Source organism: Schistocerca cancellata, chromosome 8 (genome assembly GCF_023864275.1).
Source record: "Schistocerca cancellata isolate TAMUIC-IGC-003103 chromosome 8, iqSchCanc2.1, whole genome shotgun sequence".
Lineage (NCBI taxonomy): Eukaryota > Metazoa > Arthropoda > Insecta > Orthoptera > Acrididae > Schistocerca > Schistocerca cancellata.
In genome coordinates, this window is record NC_064633.1 from 4304292 (window position 1) to 4325522 (window position 21231).

At 42.4% G+C, this 21231-nt stretch overlaps 1 protein-coding gene across 2 annotated transcripts in view; it reads right to left on the bottom strand.

Moving 5' to 3' along the window:
* The window catches only part of LOC126095130 (zinc finger protein Xfin-like), a 92244-nt gene that overhangs the window by 46381 nt on the left and 24632 nt on the right, over positions 1 to 21231 (bottom strand). For both annotated transcript variants that reach the window (XM_049909839.1, XM_049909840.1), the window contains exons 4-5: positions 14582 to 14662; positions 14375 to 14446 (exon numbers count right to left, since the gene is read on the bottom strand). In XM_049909839.1, the coding sequence (XP_049765796.1) occupies positions 14375 to 14446; positions 14582 to 14662 (153 nt within the window). The remainder of the gene's footprint in view (positions 1 to 14374; positions 14447 to 14581; positions 14663 to 21231) is intronic.

Consider the following 21231-nt stretch of genomic DNA (forward strand, 5'->3'; position numbering starts at 1 on the left):
AAATGATGAGGACAACACAAACACCCAGTCATCTTGAGGCAGGTGAAAATCCCTGACCCCGCCGGGAATCGAACCCGGGACCCCGTGCTCGGGAAGCGAGAACGCTACCGCGAGACCACGAGCGGCGGACTAATTGGAGGGAGGTAGATAATGCAAATGGTTATTGCTGGGGTCATTTGCACTCATACCGCTATTGCTTCTGGGTTGGTATGAGGGGGGGGGGGGGGATCCAGTCACTGATGACATTGGTCTGAACCAAAGTACTGATTCCTCCAGGTGCTATGACGAGACACACACAATACTGACAGAATGCCCAATCACCCTGAAATGTTGGAGAGTGGTCATCATGGAAGTGCATTTCTTGAAGACAGACAGAACACAGGATAAAAGGAAACAAGTTTTTGTATTTCCAGTAGGTGACGATAATATCTGGTCACAGTTCTACTTGATTACTGTGTGACAAGAGTCCAGATGATGATGATGATGATTGGTTTGTGGGGCGCTCAACTGCGTGGTTATCAGCACCCATACAAATTCCAAACCTTTGCTCAGCCCAATCTTGCCACTTTCATGAATGATAATGAAATAATGAGGACAACACAAACACCAAGTCATCTTGGGGCAGGGGAAAATCCCTGACCTTGCCAGGAATCGAACCCGGGACCCTGTGCTCACACCCAGTCATCTTGAGGCAGGTGAAAATCCCTGACCCCGCCAGGAATCGAACCCGGGACCTGTTCTCGGGAAGTGAGAATGAGACCATGAGATCACGAGCTGCAGACGTGACAGTCCAGGTTATATGTAAAGAACCTTAGGAGATGTCATGTAACTAGGTGAGTGGTTATCACCAACGAGAATAGTGTGACAGCCACAAATAACATGTCAGATTCAAGTTGCGAGGGGGAGAAGGCACCTCCAGAGACCCTGGGAGAAGGCTTGTCCTGGGACTTATCCTGCCTGAGAGATGCCGAGGAGAGGAGGTCCAGAGGGCTAGCCCCACCACCAGCACACAATGAAGAAGGAGGGCACTTCTCTGGCCAGGGAGCGGGAGCAGCACACAGATGCGAGAGCGAGAGGACTGCAGAGGAGGGGGAGATGAGAGGAGACAGGGCTGAAGTAAGAGGGGGAAAGGATTTAACAGGGGCAAAAGTAGAAGAAACCAATATTGGGTGGAGGCAGTCATATTTTTGGAGAGATCAGCATAAGATAGATGATCCTGGGACTTGTACTCTTGGATCTTCTTTTCTTTCTTGTAAACTGAGCAATCTCGCAAGCATGGAGAATGGCAATCACGACAGTTGACATACGGGTGGCAGAATGCAAAGGCATCCCTTATGGAGTGGGTGGCCACAGTCCCCAGACAGAGGGTCCACCATACAGCAGGAAGACATATGCCCAATACGCGAGCACCGAAAGCACCTCATGGATGGTGGGACGTGCAGCTTCACATCACATCTGCAGCACAAAACCTCCTCTTGAAGGGTATGCCCTCAAAAGCCAGAACGAAGGTTACGGTATTGGTACAGTTCTCTTTGCAACCCCTCTACATCGAACAAAATGAATGCCACATCACTCCAGATTAGCCTGGGGTTCCTCATCAGTTTGGAGGATGAGATCCCTATGAAAAATCACTCCCTGGACCATATTCAAAGACTGATGAGGTGTAGCAGATGCAGGGACATCGTCAAGGGGAACACAGCAATAAGGGCTGCAAACTGGGTTGCCATAGAGACTTCCCACTTGCACAAGTTCCACCAGCGCTGAGAATAAAGATATCGACTTCATCTTGGCCAATTGTAGACTGAGAACAATGCGCCAATGACTGGACAACGGACAGAAGCCTACTCGGAAGACAGAAGAGCAGCTCTTGCCTTCTTGCTTATACATCATCATCATCATCATCATCATCATCATCATCCAGGGCTGCCTTAGAAAGCGGACATCATTTAGTGGACACTTTAGAAGTGAACAGACAGTTGTTGTAAATTGCATTTGCTATGTACTGTGAAAGTTACCTATGATTATTTGCACTTAGCCATTGAGGGTCTTTTTTTGTGTTCTATTCCAAGCAGTGTTGCAGACTCAATATTTAAACTAATCTCAAAGATAAGTAAACCTTTGTAATTCATTTGTGTGTCTCTGTAACTAACTTGTTGGAGTGTTGTAGAACCTTTGTCGTCCTATCCTGTAACCTGACCCTGGGGCATAGCTGTGTAATAGTGAGAAGGAGAAATTGTCTTAGCGGTGTACTGCACCAGAAGCCATTTCACAAACTCAAACTCTATCTACCGCAACTACAGAGGCAACTCAGCCTCCACAGCAGTAGCGAAAAGGCCTTTACAAAACTGGCCACGAGGGTTTACAAAAGAAGCAGCTTTCATTAACAGGGAACCCGACTGTATCTAACTGAGAAACTACACTTTACCAAACTTGCCCTTGATATTCAACACAGAAAACAATGGCTTTGTGACAGTGAATGTCTCCCCATCCACCCTAGCACAGACCAGGTAGTGGACAAAGTGTTTCTTCCACGAGGCGAGCCTGGCCCAGTCCCACGGTGTAGTCCGGGAAGAGAAGGCTGCCGGGTCATACGAAGCAGCATTCAAAGATCCTTCATCATTCGAAGAGACAGCCATTTGAGCATTTGAGACTGGCCAGATTTTTTCAGCTTGGTACGCTTCATGTGTCAAGCTTCTGCCCTGATACCACCCATTCTGATTGGGGGCTCTCCCCATGGGCGTCACCCAGCCACAGCAAGGGCCACCTGGCATGGCGGCTGTTGCTAGGATTTCCAATGCTCCAGGAAGACAAGTAACCACTCCTTTGCATACATAGGGAGGGGAAAACTCGGGTATCAGTAGTGTGATCCCTGTGTTGTCGGTGGGCTTAGCCAGATGGGTACACTACAGACCTATCACACGGACTGGCTACACTTGTTGGTTACCTAGCCATACACGCTACGGAGGGAGTTGTTCCCAGATGGCTCACACTAAGAACAGAAAATTTAGAAGTGGAGGTCAAACCCCAAGTGAGGACCTAAATGCCAAAAAGGATGAAAAAAACTGGCAGGAGGAACAAAACTGCAAGCAATACAGGGAACCAGGTGGATAGTCAGGTCAACATAAATCAGAACACCGAAAAGAGAGAAGGAGGGGATAGTGTGGAAGGAATGAGGATAGGGAGGGAGGGGCAGGGTGGAGGAAATGCAGCCAGGGGAGGAAGAATGGGCTGAAATAGCTTGGGGCACCATGTGCGCCATGCACAAACTCATGAAAGAATCGCAAGCCCCCTGGGGGGTACTAGCTTCTAAATGCGCTTACTGTATTCATCTCTTGATCTCCTTCTATGATTTTTACCCCAACACTTCCCTCCAGCACTAAATTGGTGATCGCTTGATGTCTCAGACTGTGTCTTATTAACTGACTCCTCCTCCTAAGCAGTTTGTGGCACTAATTTCTTTTATCCTTAATTCTGTTCAGTACCTCCTCATTAGTTATGTGATCTACCTATCTAATTTTCAGCATTCTTCTGTAGCACCACAATTCAAAAGCCTCTATTCTCTTCTTGTCTAAACTGTTCATTGTCGATGTTTTACTTCCATACACTGTTAAACTTCATACAAATACTTTCAGAAAAGACTTCCAAACACTTAAATCGGTATTTGACATTAAATTTCTCTTATTCAGAAATATTTTCTTGCCATTGCCAGTCTATATTTTACATCATCTCTACTTCAGGCATAACGAGGTATTTTGCTGCCCAAATAGCAAAACTTATCTACTACTTTAAGTGCACCTCGTTTCCTAATCTAAATCCCTTAGCATCACCTGATTTAATTCAACTACATTCTATCATCCTTGTTTTGCTTTTGTTGATGTTCATTTTATATCTATCTTTCAAGACACTGTCCAGTCCATTCAATTGCTGTTCCAAGTTGTTTGCTGCCTGACAGAATTGCAGTGGCATTGACAAACCTCGCAGTTTTTATTTCTTTTTCCTGAACTTTAATTCCTCCAAATCTCTCTTTGGTTTCCTTTACTGCTTGCTCAACATACAGTTTAATAACGTTGGGGATAGGCTACCCCCCTGTCCCACTCCCTTCTCAACCACTGCTGCCCCTTGACACTTACATCTACCATCTGGTTTCTGTACAAGTTATAAATAGTCTATTGCTCCCTGTATTTAACTCCTGCTACCTTCCGAGTTTCAAAGAGAGTATTCCAGTATACTAGTTCATACACTTTCTCTAAGTCTACAAATGCTATAAATGTAAGCTTGCCTTTCCTTAACACCAGCTTAGAAGATAAGTTGGATGTGACCACATTTCTATGGAATCCAAACTGATATTCCCTGAAGTCGGCTTCTACCAGTTTCTCCATTCTTCTGTAAAAAGTTCATGTATTTTGCAACCATGATTTATTACACTGATAGTTCAATAATATTCAGCCTGTCAGCAAATGCTTTCTATGGAATTGAAATTACTACATTCTTCTTTCAGTCTGAGGGTATTTTGCCTGTCTCTTACACCTTGCTCACCAGACGGAAGAGTTTTGTCACGGCTGGCTCTCCCAAGGCTATCAATAGTTCTGACTACTTCTGGGTCCTTTTTTTGACTTAGGTCTTACAGTGCTCTGTCAAATTCTTCTCACAGTATCATATCTCCCATCTCCTCTTCATTTATGTCCTCTTCCATTCCTAAAAGATTGCCTGCAAGTTCATCTTCCTTGTTCACACCCTCCATATACTCTTTCATCTTTCAGTTTTCCCTTCTTTATTTAGGACTGATTTTACGCCTGTGCTCTCTTTTTCCAAAGGCCTCTTTAATTTTCCTGTAGGCTGTATCTACCTTTTCCTGTCCTGATATATGCTTCTACATCCTTATATTTGTCCTCTATCCATCACTGTCTAGCCATTTTGCACTTCCAGTCAATCTCATTTTCTAATGTTTGTTCTCTCTTTCATGTGCTTTACTTGGTACATTTTTACATTTTCTCCTTTCGTCAATTATATTCAATATCTCCTGCTTTATCCAAGGATTTCTACTATGCCTTGTTTTTTAACTATTTGATCTTCTCCTGCCTTCACTACTCCCTCTCTTAAAGCCACCCATTCATCATCTACCATACTCCTCTCCCCTGTTATAATTAGTCATTGCCTCATGATACCTTTGATACTCTGAACAACCACTGGCTATTTCAACTTATCCAGGTCCCATCTCCCTAATTTCCTACCTTTTTGCAATTTCTTTAGTTTTAATCTACAGTTCATAGCCAATAAACTGTGGCCAGAGTCCCCATCTGGTTCTGGAAATATCTTAAAATTTAAAATCTTGTTCTGGAATCTCTGTCTTACTGTTATAGAAGGTGTTAAAAAATGTCTATAATACTTTGAGAGGTGGAATAGAAAAATAAGTCCAATGAACACTGGTCGTGAAATGCATACTTTCTGCAATAAACACGTATTTACAGGAGGTGTACAATGTGACATCCATTCATGACAATGCACCCTTTTGCCATCCAGCATAAGGAATGACTTCTTTGTTGTACTTGCTGGCATGCTTTGGAGACATGACCCTCTATTGTGTGCAGACTGGTGATTGGTGTATCGCAGACCAATTCTGTCAAGTGTCCCCATAACCAAAAGTCTACCTGACTGAAGTCTGGAGAACAGGCAGGCCAAGGTGTGGGGCCCTCTGACTAATCCAGCAGACCTGAAATGTCTGCGTCAGATGTTTGTGCACATTGTAATGAAAGTGTGCTAGTGTGCTATCACACATGAACCACATTTGTATTCGTTGCTGCAATGGCACAGCAATGCACTCCTGTTAACCTTTGTGGTAGCACGTATGGCCCTATTAATCTATCGCCAAATATGTCTGCCCATATGTTAATTGAGAATTGGTGCTGATGCGGTCTTTTCTGAATTTGTTGCCCACTTACATCTGACCATACATTCTGGTTATGGAAATTCACATCATCTCTTGTGGACCCTGCCTCTTTGGTAAAAAAAATCTTGGATGTGAACAGTGGATCTGTGGCACACTCCTGCAACAGCCACTGACATAGCCACCATCTGACACTATGATCCTGTGGCCTTACAGTGTGAGTGTGCTGTAAATGATACGGGTGCAGCAATTGTTCATGAAGTACCCCATGTAAAAGAGTGAGACAAGCCTTCTGTTGCTGTTAATCATCGCACACTGGTCCCAAGGGTTTCTTCCACCAAAGGTAGCACACGATTCTCCATGTCAGGCACACAGACTGTGTGAGGCCTTCCACTGTCGGTCTTCCGATGTGCAAGCTTGTTGACTAATAAGCTTCCATTGCTAACATGCTAACAAGAGGTAGAAGAGAAAAATGTACATGCACTATACCATTTGTACACACAAATAACACAATAACAGCAAACACAGAGATAATACCATGTTTGGAATAAGGTAAAACACCATGACACATACCCAAGGTTGATAGTACTGTACAATAAGGCACCCAAACATGATGAAAACTAATGAAGCCAACAACACAACTCCAACCACACAGCTGACTGCAGGCCACCTATTAGTAGGTAGAGTACTGTGAGTAAGACGACATAATACCTCGTCGACACATTTGACAGAGTGCCAATGCAATGACTACGCTAATATCTACAACATGGCATTGTGCAACCCTTCCCATAAAACACGTTTGTCTCAGAAAGTATTCGTCTCCAGACCCTTTTTTTGTTGGACTTATTTTTCTTGTTCCGGTGACTACTATGACCTCTCAAAGAATTCAACACCTTTTTTGAACACCTTGTATAATCAATCTCAAACCTTCTAATGTCTCCATGTCTCTTCTACGTATACAACTTTCTTTCATGATTCTTAAACCACATGTTAGTGATGATCACAAAATATTGCTCCAGAAGTTGGACCATTATGGAATACAGGGAGTAGCTCAGAATTGGTTCACCTCTTACTTTAAGGACAGCAAAAGGTCATTCTCCATAGTATTGAGAATGGCAATAATGTGGGGTCTGAGTGGGGCATGGTTAAAGGAGGGTGCCCCTGGGATAACTGCTGGGGCCACTCTCGTTCCTTATTTACATTAATTATAAGTGTTTTAGTATCACATGTTATTCTAAAATATTTCTGTTTGCTGATAAGACTAGCTTGGAAGTAAAGGATGTTGTGTGCAATGTTCACACAGTTTCAAGTAGTTCAGTTCAAGACATAAGTTCCTGGCTTGTAGTCATTAAACTGATGCTAAATCACAATAAGACTCAGTTTTTACAGTTTCCAACACACAATTCAACAAAACCTGACATTTTAATTAGACAGAATGGGAATATGATTAGTGAGATTGAACAGTTCAAATATGTAGGTGTTCAGATAGCAAACCATCATGGAAAAATCATGTTCAGGAACTAGTTCAAAGACTTAATGCTGCCATTATTATCATTAGAACAGTATCTGAAGTAAATGATAGTCCACACAAAAACTAGTCTACTTTGCTGATTGACATTTGCTTGTGATGTATTGTAGTGCCTCGAGAACTTCGGTGTAAATTCTAGACACTCGGCCTTCCACCATCTCGAACACCCAACATTTAAAGTATGAGTGTGTACAAGGGGAAGCATATATACTGTGCCACCCGTTTCTGTGTGCAAGTTAGAAGTTTGTTATGAGAAGACTGTAAGTACAGTGGTTCAATGATGCCAAAAAGTGTTTGCCGCCAGCACCACAGAAGCTGTGATGAAAAGCACAAGGAATAATTAAGTAGTATTCTTTGATGTGTTAGTGAAAGTGATTATTGTAGAAAAAGAGAAGTGAACAACTGACTATAGACTTTTAACCTGCTTCATGTCTTAGCTCTGATCGAAGCAAGACGCATGTGACATCTACAAATTATTTGGTTGTTACAACCATGCAATTGTGATTATATTTAATGGTATCTAATGGTTACAGACATAGTTGACTTGCTAGAGTTCGTATGCTTGTGTGAAACTTGTGGATACGAAAATACACCTGAGCCTAACTGAAAATATGAGGGTACCAAATTATTTCTAGTGAGAGAGAGAGTATTTTTTTAGTTCCTCTAACAAGCATTATTTCTTCAGAGAAGAAGTTGTGGAGATTGACACAACCACATATCAAGAGAAGAGGATCGGCTGAACGTTTCAAGTAAGTCAACTGAAGTGAGAGAGGTGCAAATGTTGCAATCCAGTTTTGCACCGCTTCTCAAGTCACCGAAACTGTTAGAGTATGGTATTATTTACTGTGTTTTCTTATTAACAGTATCAGGTTATTCCCAAGAATTAGCTGCTTTCACTCAGTTAATACTAGGCGAAAATCCAATCTGCATTTCTATCACACTTCTTCGAATCTTGTGCAGAAAAGCGTGCAGGGCAAAAATCTTACCAGTAATCCATGCCCTTTCAAATCTAAAGTGGAGAGTTTCCTAATAGGTCACTCCGATTCTGTCAAGGAGGTCCTTGAAAAATGAAGCTGATTTCTGTGCTGTAGTAGTCTTTTTTTTTTTTTTTTTTTTTTTTTTTTTTTTTTTTTTTTTTTTTTTTTGTGCAAAAACAACTAGGTCATACACACCCACGTCAAAACCATGGAACATGAAGACGAAGAGAGGAGTTAAAAATGACTAGACATCAATCCCAACTGATGGAAGAGAAGGGGTGTGGAGGAAGGTCTATAAAATATGCCATAGAGAAACGGAGGTCCAGAACTAAAAATTAAATGGCCTTTGCCATATTGTTACAATGGATAAAAAGTAAAATGTGGCAGACAGGCTGCGTGTTGTTGGCTAAAATGGCTGATAACTCAGACAGGGAACATAAGCAGTTAAAAAAAGGGCATTCCATCAGGAAATGGTGGACAGTCGAAAGATGGACGCAATGTGCGTGAAGTGATGGGGGAGCACCACTTAACAAATGGCAAAGGCTATAAAGGCAGTGCCCTATATGCAACCTAGTTAAAATAGTCTCATGGCGAGAGGGCCAAGCCATTGTGAGAGGCTTAATAACTTGGAGCTTGTTCCCATTAAGGGAGGAACGTGATGATGCCAAAATGACACCACCTGCTGACGGACAGCAACACAGAGATCATCAGAGGAATGTAAGAACTAGTGGGCTGAGGTTCAAGAACTGCAACCTTGGCAGCAGCATCGTCAGCCTCATTTCCTGTCAGACTAACATGACCAGGAACCCACAAAAACGTTACAGTGACTCCATCAGGACTGAGCTAATAAAAGCTTTCCTGGACCCAATGCATTAAGAGATGGATGGTGTGCAGAACACAGAGTCTTTCAAGGGCACTGATAAGAGTCTGGGCAGATGACACAACTGAAAAGTCTATGTCACTCGATGTATTGTGTGGCCTGTTACAGGGTGAAGAGCTTTCCTGTAAATACTGAATAGTGTTCTGGAAGCTGATACTGAAAAATGTTGGTGCCAATGACGAAGGCACACCTGACATCACACTCAGTCCAAGAGACATCAGTGCCCACGAAGGTACTATCACGAAATTCCATGCGAAGGCCGTGAAACGGAAGGCGATAAAGCGAGGCAGGAGTAGTGCCCTTAGGAAGCGAATGGAGGCCAAGGCAAATATGGGCCACTGCACGAAGCCAAGGTGGTAAAGGGTTTACATGCACCGGGAAAGTTGCAGGCAGCATGAAGTTAAGCTGTCAGAGCAAGAGCCGAAAGCAAACTCTAGGAGGTAACAGAGAAGAGGGATGCAGCCCATACTGGTGATCAAAGGAGTCATCGAAGAAGAAGGCGTAGGATGGGTGGCCACGCATGGCAGACAAATGCCATGCATATCTGCTGGGTGAAAGTCACGGAGGTAGGATGGCAGTAGTTCGACAACTTCTGCATACAGACTCTCAACCGGGTTAGTGTAAAAGACACCAGTGGCCAAACAGATGACACGATGGTGCATAGTATTGAGACAGTGTAAGAGGAACAGACATGCATATGCATAAACAAAACACCCATAGTCTAGTTTCGAACAGACAAGGGACCAGTAGAAGAAGAAACCGGTGGTTCAATCTGCAACCCAGTAAGTACCATTGAGGACATGTACGACATTGTGGGACCACATACAGCGGGCTGCCATGTAAGACATATGGGAGGACCAAGAAAGTTTCCTATGGAGCATGAGCCACAGGAATTTCATTGTTTCAATAAACTGAAGAGCAACAGGTCCCAGATGTAAAGACAGTGGAATAAACCAATTGCGCCGCCAGAAATTCATACAAACAGTTTACAAGTGGGGAAATGAAAGCCATTGTCAATGCTCCACGAGTAAAGAAGATCGAGATGCTGCTCAATGAGACAGGTTCATGTAGAACTGCAATAGATCGCAAAATCGTCAACGGAAAGGGAGTCGGAGATGCCCGGCAGAAGACAGGCCATTACATGGTCTATGGCGATAGCAAAGAGGATGAAGGTCGAGGCACACATTTTCCTAGATAAAGGTGTCTGACAAGAAAGAACCCAAATGTACCTTGAAAACTTGGTGTTTTAAAAATTCCTGAAGGAAATGGGGCAGGCGACAATGGAAGCCCCACATATAGAAAATACAGATGTAGGCTTCCTCCAAATCGAAAAACATAACCACAGTCTCGGATTTCTTCAGAAAATCATTCATGACGTGGGAGGACAAAGCGATGAAGTGCTCAACTGCAGACGGCTTGCTTGATATCCACACTGTGCAGTAGTTAGTAAATTCTGAGAGACTAGCCTCTATACCAGCCGGGTATGAACCATACATTCCATCACCTTGCAAACACAGATGGTGAGAGAAATAGTGTGGTAGCTAGAAGGAAGGCATTTGTCCTTATGGGGATTAGGTACAGGTATGAGAGTGGCTTCATCCCAGCATCTGCCCTGATGCAGTTGTACGTATGAAGCAGAAAGCGCCTGCCGGCAAGAGAAAGGAGCTGCAACATCTGAATGTGAATAGTGACTGGCCCTGGGGGTGGAGGATCAGGATGAATTGAGTGCACGAGCTAACTCCCTCATAGTAAAGGTGGCATTGTAGCACTCATGATTCTGACAAGAGAAGGGTATCGCACAAGCCTCCTCCGCTTGTTTCTGATGGAGGAAGGCAGAGTAATAGTGGGAGGAGCTCGACATCTCTGCAAATTGTGGCCCTAGGTGTTGGAAATAGCAATAAGGTCCATGATGACATTGTCTGCTATTGTCAGGCCAGAAATTGGGGAATGGATCTTGGTCCCAGAGAGCCATTAGAGGTTGGCCCACATGACAGAAGAGGTGGTGGAGTTGTTAAACGAACTAGCGAATGAACTACAGCTGACTTTTTTGCTATCCCGAAGAACGCAATGACACTGTGCACACATCTGTTTATAATGAATGCAATTTTCCATCGTAGGATGATGGTTAAAAACACAGAGAGCACGTCTCTGTGTGTGAATTGCATCATAGCATGCCTCAGTCCACCAAGGGACCAGGACACCGTGTGGTACAGAGGAAGTGCGAGGAACGGAATGTTCTGTAGCGGTAAGGATAACATTTGTAAGATATTTCACCTGGTCATCGCAACTGAGGAAATGTTTTTCATCGAAGGTTGCCAGAGAGGAGTAAAATCTTCTGTTATTTGGGAGTTCCCGGAAGTGGGGTAGGAGATGGTAGTGCACACTGGTGACACAGAGGTCAGCCTGGCAAGAGGATCATGTGATGACACCCTCAAAGAGGATGTTTGGGTCGGCGAAGGAGATGACTGTTTGCCTTTGTTTGACTTCATCAAGCCTTTCTGGTTAGCAGAGGAAGACTTAGGTGTTGGCTGGCTGGACGACATGGGAAGTCTTCACAGGAGTATTCCTTCTGTCCTTTCTGGGCTGCCAGTTGTGTAGCTGGTGACTTCGCCACATGAGGTGAGAGTTTGGTGGCTGCGCGATTTCACAGTTGCGTGGTAAATTTGAAGTCGCATGTCTGTGTGGCCATGTCCTTTGTGGAGCAAGATGTAGCAAGAACAGTACTTTATATGCCAGATGGTAGGATGCAGGGTTTCCGACTATCCAACAACTTGCGAGCGACCATGTAAAGGACTTTTTTCCTCACATGCATCTCCTGGAGAGGCCGTTCATCAAGATACACGGGACAATCGTGGGAGGAGATGGCATCATTGCCATTGCAGTTGACGCAGCGGGGGGGAGGAGATGGACGTTTGCCATCGTGAAAATCCCTACCACAGGTTACACATTGCCTGGGTGTCGACAGGACTCTCAAATGGGTTGTAATGATGAAAATGGTAGCAAAGTGCCATTGCATAAATGAGAGCACAATTTCATAGGGCCAGCAACTACATCAACATCTTTCTGAATAATAAACAGATTTATAGTAGCGAAGGACTAACCGTCTACAGTACATGAAACCATGAAGAACTCTGGTGCAGCTGGGAGGGTCTTTGAATCATTAGCCTCATTCTATTTACGTTTCGTAGCCAGTGACTGTGAAGGAAGATGATTGGCTCATTGGGAGAAAATCCTCCATGATTGTCAGCATCTCTGATGGCTCACTCCTTCCAACTGGGAGCCTCCTTCAGCAGGGGTCACATCTACCTTAGGTGGTTGTTCACACCTCAGGTCACACCTCCAGAGATAATCGGTAATTTGGGAAGGTAGCAGCTCAAGCAATCATCCTTCCCTGGACCTGGCCTGTGCCAGGGGGGTATGTGCGAACCCTACCTGTTGACCCAGGGCTGGAAATTACGCATTACCCAGTCACCTATTACACATCAGACACACGAGCCGGCCTTCAGGAGAGCACAGGAAGGAAGAAGAAAAAGAGAAACTCCAGATGCTGAAGCAGACGAAGGTTAGGAGAAGGTGAATGAAGAAATAAAAAAGGAACAGCGGAGAATATTCTGATATTGACTACCAAAAATGCAGAATACATTTCCAAAAACAGCTCAGACATGTTCTCCAAGGGAGGGGAAAAAGAACAGCAAGAGCATGCAGCATGGAAGGGAAAAGATGCTGCAAAGACTGGGGGCCTGTGGAACCGCAGCACGAATGAGCCAAAGAGCGGCAAGCCCCTTGAGGGAGGTGTTATAGTGTTGGTTGCATTTACACAATAGCTTGACGTCTTTTTAGGATTCATAAACATTTTATTTTATCTGGTTTTACTTTTCTGTTGTTATTTCACGTACTGACACATTCTAGTCCTTCATCACAAATTTTCACCTCCCATAACTATCTGAATAATTTCTTTTATCTCAAATATACATTTCTTCAATCTCTTCATCATCGAGGAGCTAGTTGGCACATAAACTTGTACTATTAAGGTGGGTGTGGGTTTCATGTTTATCTTGGTTACAATAACACATTCACTATGTTGTTCATATTAAACAACTTCTGCATTATCCCTATTTGCTTTTATATTTATAACCCTGAATTCACCTGACCACAAGTACAGCTCCCGCTGCCACAGAACTTCACTAATTCCCACTATATCTAATGTCAACCCATTCATTTCCCTTTTTCAGTTTTCTACTCTACCTGCCCAATTAAGGGAACTAACATTCTACATTCTGACATGCAGAAGGCCAATTTTGTTTCTCCTGATGAGTACATTCTCCTGAATAGTCCCCTCCTGGAGATCCAAATAGGGGACTGTTTCAGCTCCGGAATATTTTATCTGAAAGGGTGCCATCATCATACAGTAGAGCTGCATGCCCTAAAGAAAAGTAATGCTGCAGTTTCCCCTTGCTTTCAGCCATTTGCAGTAAAAGCACAGCAAGGCCGTTTTGGTCAATGTTAGAAGGCCGGATCAGTCAATCATCCAGATAGTTACCCCTGCAACTACTGAAAAGGCTGGTGACCCCATTTAGGAACCACACATTTGTCTAGTCTCTCAACATATGCCCCTCTGATGTGGTTGCACCTATGGTACGGTTATCTGTATCACTGAGGGACACAAACCATCCTACCAACTGTAAGTTCTGGAGGTGGTATGCCATTGCCTTGCTCCGATATTTGAACTGACTTACCCAGCCAGATTAGGGGAACCTACAGTTTAAGGTGTACTCCGAATCATGATGCAACTTGGCCTTTTTTACAACAAAACATTGCCAGAGGTGAAAGAAGTGACAGATAAAAATCATAGGACTGACAGGAGGATCTAAGCCAAGACCTTTCAATTTGCAGTCTGGCATTTTACCACTGAGCTGTTATTTTCATATAAGCTATGAAAAATGCATGGGGGTTCCACTATTAACTTAAACTTTTAATAACTTATTAGAATTGCTTTGTCTATGTAATGAAAAGGAAAAAGTTGTTTGAAAATAAATTACGGCTGCTGAAGGGTGAATCACAAAGCTCTGTCATGCGGAGCACTGCATGTATCCTCCATCTCATACCTGGTGTGCTGTGTAGCAACTCTTGCTGCCATGACATGGCATCTACTTCCTCCACTGTCACAATGACAGGCCCTGCAAATAAATTTGAAATCAGGATGTAGACACAGTACACTGGAACACAAAAGTATCATTGTGCACATATGAATGTAGAGAATAATCACACTGCATTGCCATGCAGTGCACTATATGGAATTCACCATCTCATACCTGGTGTGATGTGCTGTACTTCTTGCTGCCATGTTGTGCCACTGTCTTCCATCACAGTAACATCATACGTACTCTTGGGCTCTGCAAATAAATTTCAAATCAGAGTTCAGATAATACTGACAGGTACTGAACTGACATTGTACATATATACTCATGTTGATCTAATCTCCACAAAGCTGAGCACATGAACAATTGGTTTAATATTACCACCAACTGACTGCAAATTTGTCATGCCAACTCTTTACACAGAAGCGTTCCTAAGATTTTGCAGCTTTCTCCTGCATCAGGGAGAGCATAACAGTTTTGGTTTCTTTGTAGAAAATAGCCTCTTCTGCAGCACAAGTTCTTTTGTGGTTCCTCTTTGGGCTAGTGAGGGTACTACTACCATGGATTCGAAAGGCAGCTATGTTCGCCTTCAATAACGTCCCATTATTTTGGCTAACTGAATTTCACTACCTGACATTCCAGTGACATTTTCAGAAAACACTGAAATACTCTTTTTCTCCTCATCTGACAATCTAGCTGGCATGCTGGAGTTAGCATTTCCACTTCACCAAAAATTTCTCCCCTCTCTTCAACTACTGATCTGTCTACAGCATCAATAACAACCATATCTGAAAGATTTAGGTATTTGCAAGGGAATTTCAACCATGCCTTCCACTCAGGAAACAATGTGTATGTACTGACACATACAGGTAAATATCTTTTATAAGTGATAGTAACATTCCACAGAATCCTCACACAAACTGAATTTAAGTAAATCTAGGGTCATTTTATATGTAAAGTATGGGGCTAGGTTCTCATTACTCACACATCAAGCTTAAAACAGCAAAGTTCTAAGTAGGCTCTGGATCATCTACATCTCATGGTGCTATAGTCAGTTCAGTTTCTGTGACTGATTTCCTTATATGCAAATCCTTTGTAGCTGAAGCGTTCTCGATAGGTGCTTAACATTCATTTGAAGTGCCACACTGGTTTGCAAAGAAATGTTTAATTGTTGGCTGTCTAGTCCTCTTTGCCCAGTTGATTATACAACTCTTTGTAACATTAAGAGAATGTTCAACTTCCCTCTTCAGTATTGTACATTTGACTTCTCCAGGATCATATTCTTTAAAAATTGTCATTGCCATGTCAATCACTCTGGAGGTCTCAGGCATTTTCTTCATTGTCCGGTCTCTAACAAGCTGAATTTCCTCAACTTCTGTTCCTTCTTTAGTACTGAAAATGATCAAATCTTTGTTGCTCAGGTCCTCAGAAGGACATGGGTTAATTCAGTCAGCAATGCCATGTCGCACTTTCTCTTGTTACAATGCTGATATCACTGATCACGTCATTCCTTGCACTAACACAGCTTTGGGCCACAGTTTCATCCACACATCATCCATATATTTTGCAATGATGTCAATCTATACATCTCTAAGAACATCACTCACCTTAAAATTTAGACTGTCACCAGAAAAACTTGATAGTTTGTCATTGGAATCACATTTTCTATGAGATTGGAGAATATTTTATACATTCACCTTTCTCATAGTGATCCAACCCTTTTAACTTTATTTCTAATGAATGTTGATGTGCACTAATGCATTACTGTTTCTGCATAACGTTGACAGGTGCAGCACTGGACTGAGAAACTAAAAATCGCACTAATGCAAACACATTGATAACTAATCTGCATAAATAGGGTCTGCTTGCATTCAATTTATTGCTGCAATCAATACGTAACAAAGAATACCAATGAATGCATGTCTTACCGTCACTGCACACTAATAAATACTGAACTGTCAGTTATTTCCTTCACAACATAAACTTCAGGTGCTTTTGAGGATGGTACTTACCAACCACTGTCTACCTTAGTAATGAGGAAAGTGTAGCCCATCTACAGAGGACACCAGACTTAGAACACAAGTGTGACCAATTCTTGGGAAGTGCTAGAGTGTTCGGGATCTCTACTATGTTGAATTAAAGGAAAACATTACAGCAATTCAGAGGCATGTCAGATCCGAATCTCTATTGAGATATAGAATATTCAAATAACTTACGTGATTGCAGCCACGTGATATCGATGATAACTGCCAATATTTCAATGGGAACATGCACTGCCATTTTCAAGGCATAACTGCAGCAAGTATGCACTTACTTGCTGCAGATATCCCTTGAAAATGGCAGTGTGTGTTCCTGTCAAAATATTGTTGAATGTCAACGACACCACCTGGCTGCATTCCTGTAAGCTATATGAATACAGAGACATGCTGGTACAGTTGTTTCTGATAGGTTCGAATAGCATGCAAGCATTAAAGAGATGATTCGCAGAAGGAAGATGATGCCATCTTAATTTGCAAAACACTACTGAGAAGAATTTATCAAGAACTGGCATTTGCATCTGACTGCAGAATGATTCTACAGCTATCAACATGTAATGACCTTAAGGACAAGAAAGAGAAATTATGGCTCATATGGAGGCATAGAAGGGTCATTTTTCCCTTCACTCTGCTTGCAAGTGGAACGGGAATGGGAATGACTGGAAGAGGTACAAGGAATGCCCCATGCACAGTGGATGGTGCTTTGCAAAGCATGTATGCAGATGTTGAAATGATGAAAGCAAGTGGAAAGCATTGCCCCACATCACTTAGTACTAGTAATGTCATAGCTTCAGAATCAAACCAGTTGCAAACATGAGACCCATCATTACAAATACAATTATTTCCTTATTTTGCTAATATTTCCCATGGTGCACTGCTCATTATAACTAACACAGAATCTTCACTTCTCAATTCTGAATGCATGTATTGGTCATTTCATGTGACTCGTATGTTTTGTAACCAAGCTCTTTTCCTGATCTCATAGCTCAAATATCTGACTGAAGCCAGGTTATAAGTAGCCACAAAGTTATGCATGTCCTACATCATTATGCGATCTTCTCGATTTGAATCCCACACTATTCCTTGTATTTTGTCAAGAACAGGAGGAAATTGGATTCCTACAGCAATCCCTGTCACTATGCTATTCTGTTCTTCTTCTGTCAGCCACAGATTACTAACTCTAGATCATGGTTAACACAGGTGGACACAAAACTGACTTGGCACATTCCTTCCTTGTAAAGGAATTTTATCTCTGCAAGACACTTTCTAATCTTCTTGTTACTACCCGTCAATTTTAGATGTCTGCTCCCTTCACATTTAGACGTAGCAATTGAGCTATCATCAACAACTTAGTGCCACAGGGTTTGACAAATTTGGAGTCTGTAGTACCTTCCATTTTGTCTTTCCCCTTCACAAATTTGCCTTCCCTGGATAACTCCAAATCTTTAGGTTTCACACTTATTGGAAGTGATCCAGCCGTACATTTCAGTACCAGCTTCAGATGTAGGCGACAAACTTCAATCTTGTCAGTTGCATTATTCCAGAAAATTTGTTGGTGACATTTTAACCCTGTAAGTGATACTGGTAAATGTGCATACCAGTGGTAACCAATTAAAATTACAAAGTGTAAATGTTTTTCACCTGATTCATCAATATGAATGTTTACCAATTCATTCCTCATGTAGATCTAAAATGCCTAATTAATAGAACAGTTTATTCATTGCTATTCCCAAAGAGTGCACGCTGCCATGTATTTCATCGTTATACTTAGAGAGAGAGAGAGAGAGAGAGAGAGAGAGAGAGAGAGAGAGAGAGAGAGAGAGAGAGCACCACAGATTGTCACCTTCACGAGTAAAATCCTTGTCCGATAAGCAGCAATGGTAGGAACTAAAAGATTATTGTTTGTAACAGGAGATATAATATAGTTCAACTGTTGTGAGTGCTCTTTGGAAACATGCACCTTTGATTCTTGTGATAATTTTACACATCTCCCAATTCCATGCTTAAAAAGCACTCATTTTCATTTTTAACTGCACAACAAAATATGATAAACCAAACTGTAAAGCAAGGACCACAGAACATGCACTGTGAGGAATGGAGCAAAGAATCCATGCAGTTCATAGATACTCCTGAATGTTCTGGTTACAGGGTGTCTACGTGGACAAGAAAAAAAAATTCCCGGATTTTTCCCGGATTTCCCGGTTAAAAACACTATTTCTCCCGGATGAAATTACGTATAAAGCGGGTGAAAATACATCCGGGTTAAGTAACAGTATACTTTCCCTCGGAGCTGTAAAACGGCGAAAGACGTCCCAGCACCTTAGGAAACGAAATCCAGGAAAAACAATGTGTTTGGAAAGTTGTTTGATGCGAGACAATATGCACAGAGTTTGTTTTCGTATTAGTAAAGTATATACACAAATTCCACAAATTACAGCACGGTAGTTTCCGAAACTCTAAAATAGAGATTACGTTGAGCGATGCCCTTTTATCAGCCAATCATAGCACATGTCACGTGATCTCGCTAGCGAATGACGGCAGTTATTCGGAACACGAGACCTACGAGAAAGACAGGCCGCGGCGCTTACGTTACGAAGGTAGGCCGAGCTCGCTCGACTCAGCAAAGTACCGAGCGAGGTGGCGCAGTGGTTTGCACACTGGACTCGCATTCGGGAGGACGACGGTTCAATCCCGCGTCCGGCCATCCTGATTTAGGTTTACCGTGATTTCCCTAGATCACTTCAGGCAAATGCTGGGATGATTCCTTCGAAAGGGCATGGCCGATTTCCTTGGGAATCCTTCCCTAATCCGAGCTTGTGCTCCGTCTCTAATGACCTCGTTGTCGACGGGACGTTAAACGCTAATCTCCTCATCCTCCTCCACTCAGCAAAGTGCGTTTCTACAGCGGTTAACTCGTAAGTAGAAGTGTATGTACGAACGAGAATTGCATCGTCTATTGGCATCCACTGTTATTAGTCCTACAATGATAAGAAGTCCGTGGGCCTACTAACAGGCTCTAATTTGGCAATTAAAATCGTGCCAAAATGATTATCAGTCGCGTATAAAAGTGAAGTGTTCTGGCATGAAGAGACTTGTAACATTGCTCAGTAACACATTATGCACATTTTTTTGAAGGTCAATTACGCTTTTTGCCATCGATTGCATAATGTTTTATCTATGAAAGAACAACATTAAATATGAAAACTACCTTGAAGGTAGGTCTTTTTTTAGCGTGTGTTACACGTTAAGTCATATCAAATACAAATGTGCCGGTAAAATTTTGAATAGTGGCATAAATGACTTATCTTCTCGGCCCGACATTTTTCAAATGGCTGATCCTCAAAGTGTTACATTTTGAATGAGAGTTATAACGCCCTGTGATTTAAGAAATTCACTGCACATTCTCACACGTAATATAAATCATCTTGCGTGGAAATTTACTGTGAAAGTAACGCATCTCAAGCCACTATTCGTAATATTTTCTGGTCATCTGTTAGAAATGTAAAGAATTGTGACGTCACGCACATCGAATGCACGTTAGTTGTTACGGACGTATTGCATAAACTTCGACCTAAAGCCTTTGACACTTTTCGGTGTCGGCAAACTGGTCTGTGCCTTGTGTAAATTACCCATTTTCTATGCAACTAAACTTTTATTTTGGTGTTATTCTCTGGTTTATGTTTCATTGCTGCAGTATTATTCTGCAGTAGTGGACTAAAGTTCTTTGTCAGCGTATCAGATCTTACACGTCAAACCTACAAAACTTTAACTAAAATCTAAAACAATGAAAAATCCCGGAATTCTAAAAAATTCCCGGGTTTTTCCCGGATGAAAAAATTCCCGGGTTTTTCCCGGATCTCCTGGATGTCCCGGGGCGTATACACCCTGGGTTAGCTTTCTGGTGATGCAGATGCCACTTGATAGGTGTCAAGGCCAGGGACAGACAGTTGGGGGGAGGGATTTTCAGGACTTGTTCCAGGAGAAATGCTGTCCCTAATGATAGTTGGGATTGGGTGCCCTGTAGCATTCTGCCTAAGCACACACAATAACACACTGTCAGTGATATTTTCATACAGGCAGTTAAGAAGTGAGTCACAAACATCAAAACACAGTTGAAAAACAGTTTTAACTGACAAATTTCCATGCTTTTCGTTTGCTAAAGTATCATTAGCTATAATTTGATCTTTGAATATTTACAGATGTTTGCATCAGACAATTTTATATCATGTCCATTATAATTATCCGGGCTGTTATGCCGTGGTTTTTTATAGCCTATTATAACACTTTTTTTCCCACAGTCCAATTCTTTCCACAGTCCAATTCTTTCCACAGTCCAATTCTTTCCACAGTCCAATTCTTTCCACAGTCCAATTCTTTCCACAGTCCAATTCTTTCCACAGTCCAATTCTTTCCACAGTCCAATTCTTTCCACAGTCCAATTCTTTCCACAGTCCAATTCTTTCCACAGTCCAATTCTTTCCACAGTCCAATTCTTTCCACAGTCCAATTCTTTCCACAGTCCAATTCTTTCCACAGTCCAATTCTTTCCACAGTCCAATTCTTTCCACAGTCCAATTCTTTCCACAGTCCAATTCTTTCCACAGTCCAATGTAAGCACTGTCACAAATGATGATGATGATGATGAAATGAGGACAACACAGAACACCTAGGACCCAGGCAGAGAAAACCCCCCAACCCAGCCAGGAATCAAACTGGGACCCTGTGATTCAGAGGTAGCAATGATAGCCACTAGACCACGAGCTGTGGACCCCAAAGCTATGAAAACTT